Genomic DNA, 9,194 nt, shown 5'->3' with positions numbered 1-9,194 from the left:
GACGTCCCACCGCCCGGGACGTCCCGCCGGCCCGCCCCACCTGAAATTCCCGCGCACCGCAGCCACATATCAGGTGCCACTGACGAACGCCGCGCTCACCACTTCAAAGCCTTCCTTGCGTTCTCCTGCGGTGAGATAGATTGCCTTGTACTTCACTTTCTCTGGCTCATAAATGGAGTCTTTATGCATACCATATGATTATTTTCATATCAGAATGTTGTGTTTAAACACTTCCACATGTGTAACTGATCCAGGTCAAATCGTTTAATATCGCGTTATTGTCTTCTGTACAGGTGGCTTGGACTCGTATGTAGTTGTCCTTGGTTGTAAGATATGCTAATAAACTGTTTTGTTCTGTTTGACACATGCTTGGTTTGGTTACTGTTTTTACGCATAGTTAGTGATGCAGAAATGATCCGTTGAAATCCTTTGGATAACAAGATCATGTTAGGTACATTTCGATGGGTACTGTTGTCACAAAACCATCTGTTTGGGGTATTTATAATCTGAAGAAAAAGTACAGATGATGACTTTTTTTAGGTGTTTTAACATTTTTGACATGTAAGAATGTCAGTGACGTCCCAAAGTTGTTTTCCCTGAGAAGCCACCTAGACGTGAAAAATGAAAATCTCTTCTAAATTTTTTTCCGGAGAATGAACGAACCAAAGTATGGTGTATGTATGGGTACAGGGTTCTCTAGTTACTACAGGGGGTTACGACGGAAAAGTTACAAAGTGTGTGTTGTAGTAACTTCTAGTAGGCTTGGTAAAGCGGCTGAAAAAAAGTAGAAACTGGCCACAAATATAGGCAGATAACATGGCAGGGGAGTTACGTTGGTCCGCAAAATAGTGCAGGTGTTTGCCGGCAAAATGTAAATGTTCTTAATTTCTACTTTTTTTTTATCCAGAGTGAGTTTATCTAGCCGCTTCCCGAAGCCTGGTAGAGGCTATGCGTCAAGAATTAAAAAGAAATACTTGACGTCAAACGTATATAACGAGTCCTACCGGTATAAGTGTAAGTAAAGGTTGAAATCGCGCATCATTATTTATTAATATCAAAAGTAGATCGGCCACTTCCAAGTACTGTATATCGTCCGGTTAACAGGTCTGTGTGTGTGGCAAGGATTGGAAGAAGAAAAAAAAAAGACTCGACGTCAAACGTATGTGAAGAGAACTACCGGTATAAGTATACGTGAAGGTTGAAATCGCGCATCATTATTTATATTAATATCACAAGTATAGATCGACCACTTTCAAGTACTGTATTTCGTCCGGTTAAGAGGTCTGTGTGTGTGGCAAGGTTAGGAATAAGAAAAAAAGGACACGACGTCAAACATATATAACGGGAACTATAAGTATAACTGAAGGTCGAAATCGTGGATCATTGCGTGTAGATCGACCTCTTTCAAGTATATATCGTCAGGGATAACAGGTCTGTGTGTGTGGTACTGATTTAGAAGAAAAAAAAGACTCGACGTATGAACGTCTATAACGAGAACTATAAGTATAACTGAAGGTTTAAAATGTAAATCATGTAAGAGATTTAGATCAAGGATTGGAACCTCCTTGATGTAAACCGACCATTTCAATATATAATGTTAACATCCAGATAACTTGTCTGTGGGTGTGGCACGGATTTAGAAGAAGAAAATATTCTGTGTCAATCATTTATAACGAGAACTGGAGGTATAACTGATGGTTGAAATCAAGAATAATAAATGTAATAGAATGATATTGAAGATTGAACCTCCTTGTAGATCGACCATTTCCAAGTACTAGTATATTGTCCGGATAACAGGTCTGTGTGTGTGGCACCAATTCAGAAGAAGAAGAAAAGACACTATGTCAGACGTATACAACGAGAACTATAAGTATAACTGAAGGTTGAAATCAAGAATAATACATGTAATAGAATTAAATCGAAGATTGAACCTCCTTGATGTAGATCGACCGTTTCCAAGTATATTGTCTGTGTGTGGCACGGATTTAGAAGAAGAAAAAAAGACAGTATGTCAGACGTATATATAACGAGAACTGTAAGTATAACTGAAGGTTGAAATCAAGAATTATACATGTAACAGAGTTCGATTGAAGATTGAATCGACCATTTCCAAGTATATCGTCCGGATAACAGGTCTGTGTGTGTGGCACGAGTTTAGAAGAAGAAAAAAGACACTATGTCAGACGTATATAACGAGAACTGTAAGTATAACTGAAGGTTGAAATCGCTCATCCCAGGCGGGTCACGAAGATCGCATGATTCAATTTTACCGCGGCGGGGAAGCGGCGACCGGCGGGCCGACGTGTCAGGGTGTCAGGTGCGCCTTCAAAGAGCCCACGGCGGGGGACAATAGACGGGCTCGGCTTACTAAATTGGAAACATTACAAGTGGTCAGTCGAATTTTCACCATGGTTAGCATCTCGAATTGCACACGCAGAGCGATCCGTGACACGCACAGCAGTATATGCATTGGGCCATGTTGATTTGATTATATGGATGACATCCACGCGCGCATGAATTTTCGTCCTTGTCAAAAAANAAAAAAAAAAAAATCGACCATACTGTAAATCGTACAAAACAAGCAATTATACGTCGTATGTTGAAAAAAAAAGGATTGGAAAACTATATCTATGTCGCAGAATGCCAGAATCAATTCTAAAGGACAAGAAGAAAATGTGAGGGAATGAAAATGAAGAGTCTATTGTTCACCATGCCAATAGAATACTAGTATTACTCAATGTGTTAAGTCATTTCTTCAACCTTCATGACCACGTAGATTTCATAATTTTATAACTTTTATTTTTTGCCAAAATTTTTTATTCGCACGCTCGCATCAGTTTTAGGGTTCCCAAGGGATGTCATCCATATAATCAAATCAACATGGCCTAGTAGTCGTACGTGGGCCTGGAACAGGTAAATATCTGCAGTTTGTATGTGAACGCAAGATGGCGTCACATTGTAGCAGAAGACGATTATAAGCTCCCACACACCCGGCCCCGGTGGCAGGTAAGGCCACAGCAAGTAAATTTTATGGATGAGATCCGAGCTCCACAGACTCCAAATCTAATGCGATAGGGCAAAAAAAAAACAAGTCGGGCAAAAAAAAGGGTTCCTACATTTTCAAATTTTGATATCATGAACCTTGTTAAACAAGAAATGGTAGATATACTAGTATCGTGATAAGTTTACTGACGATTATTACAACATCCATGTGTCACTTTTTTCAATCATCGTACAAATAGTTTTGATTTAGTGGGAACATATCAGATATAAAAGGAATTAAATACTGAATCAAAGTAAAATACAAAACAGTAAATTGTCTCCTCTCTTCATATTTATTTGCCATCCAAGTTCTGGCATGGCAACAGACATCTTTGCCTATTTTCGGCATGGTGACCACTGTCAGAAAGCAACAAAATTTCTTGTTTTCCTTTTCCAAAATCAGGCGAAAATTAATGCGCGCGCTGATGTCATCCATAAAAATTACTTGCTGTGGACAAGAAGAAACCTGGGGACCATTCAAATCAAATAAGAGCACTACAAAAGAAACATCTGGAGGAAAATGAACATGTACATAAAGATCTGAATGGCATCGCCAAGGGCAAGTGCGTTTATGCCCTTGCAGTGTGCAACTTGAACCGCTAGGAGCACTATTGTACGGCCCAATCGGCAGTCTATGTGTGTTCCTATATAGTTAGAAGCCATAAAGTTAACACTTTGGTTAGTGTTCGGGGCCTATATTCGGCTTTGTGTGGTCAAGCAGACTGTGAAAGAACCAACTAGCTACAAGAGGATCAACGACAACATTTTTAACGTTAACAAGACAACCGGACCCTTAGTTTACATACTATTTAATAGCCAGGAACAAAACAATTTGAGAAATAGGAACAGAGCCACAGACACAACACAGATCTGCTTGGCGGGTAATGCCTTGTTTATTCTGTAAAAACAGTCACCATTCCCAACTACGTACCGCACAGTTCACGAGTCATGGTCGGTATCAGCAAACTCTCCTCTACCGGTACGGTAGAATCATAACTCGTGTATAACATACGGCTGGCGTTCTAAGTTTGAACATCAAGGCATTTATACAAGGCAGATAACATCATGTACAGGTACAGTACAGGTAATCTCTCGGCACTAGAAGGTTACTACAGACTGGCTGGTCATCAAAATGCCACAACTGACCAATGCATGGCAAGACGGCCCTTATAATTACATTTGATGGAAAGGACTTGTTCACTGACGAGTAGCTCTAGACTACCAGAATTTCATATTGGACACATCTAAAATTCGTTTGTTTCTCTGTCTTAAAAAGCATGTGAGACTTCTAATATATTGCTACCATCGACATGTCTCGTATGAGGCATATTTGTAACAGTTGCTAGAGAAATTAATTCGATGTGAAACAACACGGTGGCCATAGCAAAACTTTAGTCAGACGGCTAGTTGGGCAACACTGCCCCTGTACAGCTGCACGATGGAATAGACCGACCCGACTGTCCATCACAATTAGCAGTTCAACCAATGAGAGAATAGCAATTAACGGTTCGACCAATAAGAAAGTGGCTACATGTCTGTCAAATATCTACCTTTGCATTTTCTTATTTTGCGAATGATCATCACAGTTAGCAGCTCACCCAATGAGAGAATAGCAATTAACGGTTCGACCAATGAGCGAGTGGATACATGTCTGTCAAATATCTGCCTTTTGTATGTTCTTATTTTGCGTTTCTACCATAACAGAGATGGGCGGGTCGCCTGGACAAGAAGTAGAAAAGACAACTGTTCGGGGATACTAAAGGCAACTTTAAGATTTGAAAAGAAGTCAACAAAAGATTCGACAATGTGCATAAAAAGATGCAGAATGCAGTGGATGCTTTCTAGCACTGTTCCTGCAAGTTACAAATGTATTTTGTGGTTGACAATAGACCTATTGCCTTTAGTTGTGGTCGACAAATGCCAATGCTGTCCGGCCCTGAAACACCTTTGTGACTTACGTATACATGCATTTGTGTGTTCTGCTTTGCTTATTTACATACAATGTCAATGTCGTCATTTATGTACAACGTAGGATGTATTTTTGATGGGAGCACACAGATGACAACAACAGAGCGTATTCACTCACGCAAACTTCGTAAGTCACAAAAATGAAGAAGGTACTCAAGAAACAAATGCCATATTGGTGCAATCTTTCAGTTGGTTGTAGCTCAAACGTACATATTTTTGTTTCATAGGGTATGTAGGATTTTAAATACACTTCTGTTACTTTGAGGTTCGGGCACTTAGTTTTAAACTTTTAAGGATGTCTTAAAACTCCAAACTCTTGTTGAAATTCTAAGAGTGTCTAACTCTTGATGCCCGAAAACGCTTGAGCTACCATTCTCTGAAAGGCAAGGGGCGTTCAATTGTACCAATGACAGCACTTGAATATATTTTTTATCAAGTTCATTGTACAGTTTTAAAAGAAGATGAACTTTATCTACATCTTGCAGGCTAGTCTAGGCAGTTTTTCCCCAAGTTACAATTTCGATTGGCATGCAAGGGACTTGAAAAAGAGACGTTGCCAAAGATAGTTTACATAGAGCATGGCTAAACTGTAGTCACACCAGTTTAATTTGTTGGTTCTTTAATCAGTATGTGTTGTAGTGAAAGATCAACCTAAAATCAGAGTACATACATGTACTTCAGTACACTAATTTTCAGGAAGTGAGTTAATGTAGTCAGGGGCAGTTTTTTCCAACTCTGTATACTCCTATGTTATTCTCTTGGATTTTAAAATGCCTGACAGCCAAGGTAATAAATTTGTACCTTGGAATTTTAGCAAAGAATTAACTGGACTAATAATGTAGGCTTTTCATAGTTCGTTACTGGAAACATGTTTTTTTCTGAGGTCCTTAAGAATAAACCTATGTCTACTTGGGAAAAATAAAAATTACCAGAACAACACAGACATTTGTACACTTCTAAATTAGAAACCATGTCTCAGGCTCGACAAGTTTTCACTGATGCTATCCCGTATATTTTACACTCACTGTTTTTTTCTGCTACAAGCTTTCTGATCCCTAATAACCTTGTACATGTACTCTGCACTTACTACAAGACTTACGTGCCTGCATTTTTCTACATGGCTTCATATTATTGTGAATTCAAATTAATTCTCCACTCAGGCCACACCAATTTAATTTCTTGGTTAACGGATTTTTCTTGAAAAATAATGGAGCGGGTGGGTGAAAAAAAAAAAAAACAGGCCTAGGCATCCTATTATGGCCCAAAATGGTACAATAGGAGCAATGAAGTCAACACACCAGGCTGGTTCAAAATTTAAACAATGAATTTTGACGTTTTAATGATACCACTGTTTTGAAAGATGGAATAACTGTAACAAAGAGGAAGAAAAGGACTGTTTTCAACTGTTCAGGGCAAAAATTTTTTTTTTGCAAATCAGAAAAAAAGAAGCGGGCGAATCCGTTAACCAAGAAATTAAATTGGTGTGGCCTCAGTAACACTAAGTATGATTAAGAAATGATTATTTCAGTCCCCCAAATTTTTGGAAAAGATGCCCTAACCTCCTCAAGTATTGTCTGAATAATAGACCACACTTGCACATGATCGCTATTAGTATTACACATGTGAATACTACAGTTTATATTGGCAGAAGCGTACAACAGAAAAACAATCAGTAGCTCTTTAAAACTTAGTTTTTTCTGGGGTCAAATATGCTGCAAATAGCTGCTCTTTTTATCATTGCAATTCACAACCTGATAGTCTAGTAATAATTAATTATTTTTTTAGTATATAATATACACAATAGCTACAGAATCATTGTATGTTATGTAAAATTATACTTATAGTACTTGATGACATAGTAACCAAATGATTAAGTTCATCATGTCTTTTTTCAGTAAAGAATACTGTCATACGCAATGTATAATTAAACTAACTGCTACCAAGTTTGGCTCTTACTGTTTTGCCTATGATGATTTCAAAGCTCATACATGTCGCCAAGTACATGCACTGTAATTTGTTGGCCAGAATTTCTCACAACCTTATACATAATATGTATGTACGTACTATGTGAATAATTGTCGTGTATTTGAATTATTTGTGTACAAATTTCCCTGCTGCCTCCCCAAAACCACTATTTCCTGGGCACAAGTCACAATTTTCTCTATCAGCAATTGATCCTCCTCATCTACAGGAGTCTCTTTTCACATTGTCTACTACTCGGTGCTGGGCTATGTTCATACCATTTAACAAGTGCTTGTCTTTTTCTTTAAAGACATATTTTTTGTAGCCAGCTGTAAGCTGAGAAGTTCTAAGAGATACAGACATCACTTCTTTCTTTGTTACATCGCTAAACTATACATACAAATTCTAAAGCCTATTTTGGCTTCTAGAATTGCCACAGTTATACAATCACTTGAAAGTACTTTTCACAGAGGTTTCCAATGGAATCATCAAAACCCTCTGGCTTTTTGGACACCTCTGAAGCTTTGTAAAAGATTTTTCCACGTGACAACCTTCTCCCTTGTTGAACTTCACATTACAGACAAGTACATTGGTGGAAAAACACAAATGCATAAAAGGTTGCGTTGACACATGCTTAGGCCACACCAATTTAATTTGTTGGTTCTCGGATTTTTTCAGAAAAAATATGAAGCGACAGGGCGAAAAAAAATAAAAATAAAAACAGGTCTAGGCATCCTATTATAGGCTTAAATGCTACAAAATGAGCCATGAAGTCAACACAAAAGGCTGGGTTAAAATCTAAACATTGAATTTTGAACTTTTAATCAAACCACTGCATTGATAGATGGGAAAACTGTAACAACTAGGAAGAAAAGGACTTTCCTCAACTGTTGGGGGGGCAAAACATGAGCATTTTTCAGTTGATTCAGGACCAGAATCAATTTTTTTTTTTGTAAAATCAGAAAAAAACGAAGAGGCGAATCCGAGAACCAACAAATTAAATTGGTGTGGCCTTAGAACTGATAGAAATACTGGTATTATGGGGCAGCATGGCCTAATTTGCATAGCAAAAGTCAAGGAAACAAAGAGGGCCATCACTTTAGACTGTCACGAACACACACTGGCATATATTCACAAGACTACTGATTTAAGGTGACTGTGATCACTATCTCTCTCTCTCTCTTAAACAAATTTTTTCCTTGAATGGAAATTTCAAATTCTTTAAACTACCTCTCCTTTTGATATGGCATAATCTGTCCACTGTACAACCTTTCCTTTCCTCACTCTACCTCGCTGAAAACACTCCACTCTTGAAGTGCTTATATCTTCAAGCTATAGCCATTGGAATTCTCCAAGACATTCCTGGTGGTCTTCCCCTAAGGAGTTTTGAAGGTTTCTTTAAGGAACCTGGAGGGTTTGCGGTCAGAAAAGCTTGAGAAGGAGATCAGCCAGCCTTGTGGTGACAGACGTGCTGCTGGTTCGCAAAGTTAACCGGTACATCTGGAATGGGAAAATAAACAGAAATTGGTCATTTTTGTGCATATTGTAAAACTAGAAAGGTAACATTATTTGCAAATGCATCATGTTTACCTTCACATGGCATAGCCTTACAAACTACTGCTCTGTTTATTACTTGAACACATGCATGCATATACATGTACATGTGTATGGTGACCAGCCCTTCAACTTGCTACATAATGTAATCCAACACCACATGGTCTTCTACAGCGCCTGTTATTGGTGACAGGTGTCTGGTCCAGGTCAATGATATAATTTGTTTGGAAAAGTAGAAGAAGAAACAGCAAAAACAATATTTTCCTTCTGTGAAGGTAAACATAATAATCAATGCACCCTTCCAGAATTTGCTTTGCCAGCCAGTACCATGACAGTATGGACAGTATTCACAGTTCATGTGTAATTTCCATCTAATGGATCTATTATGCAGTTATAACATTGTAGATAACAGAAAAAGGGATGAAGAAGAGACTGACCTGTGCTTGCATGTTGGGCTCTAGTCTGAGCAGACAGCCGACCTGTGAGGACTGTGCCTTGATGATTCCTGCTCCGACAAAGTTGTCTGGGTTCGGATCTACCCCGTCCAGGAGTCCAAACCCAAAGCCAAGAAGCTGGCAAATAGAAAACAAGATTAGTAAATTTGCAAAGCAAATACATGCTCTACTGCTCTATTAATTCTTATTCAATATAATCCAGCCCCCCCCCCC

The 9,194-nt window shown here is 38.6% G+C and overlaps 1 protein-coding gene across 2 annotated transcripts in view; it reads right to left on the bottom strand.

Moving 5' to 3' along the window:
• Nucleotides 1–6,609: 6,609 nt before the first annotated feature.
• LOC109470275 (AP-2 complex subunit alpha-2-like) overlaps nt 6,610–9,194 on the bottom strand; it is a 42,662-nt gene continuing 40,077 nt past the window's right edge. For both annotated transcript variants that reach the window (XM_019769160.1, XM_019769161.1), the window contains 2 exons: nt 8,964–9,098; nt 6,610–8,472 (listed from right to left, as the gene is read on the bottom strand). In XM_019769160.1, coding sequence (XP_019624719.1) covers nt 8,395–8,472; nt 8,964–9,098 — 213 coding nt within the window. In that variant the 3' untranslated portion in view covers nt 6,610–8,394. The remainder of the gene's footprint in view (nt 8,473–8,963; nt 9,099–9,194) is intronic.

This window comes from Branchiostoma belcheri, unplaced genomic scaffold (assembly GCF_001625305.1).
Source record: "Branchiostoma belcheri isolate BF01 breed outbred unplaced genomic scaffold, Haploidv18h27 scaffold22, whole genome shotgun sequence".
NCBI lineage: Eukaryota > Metazoa > Chordata > Leptocardii > Amphioxiformes > Branchiostomatidae > Branchiostoma > Branchiostoma belcheri.
This window is presented reverse-complemented; position numbering and strand designations above follow the sequence as displayed.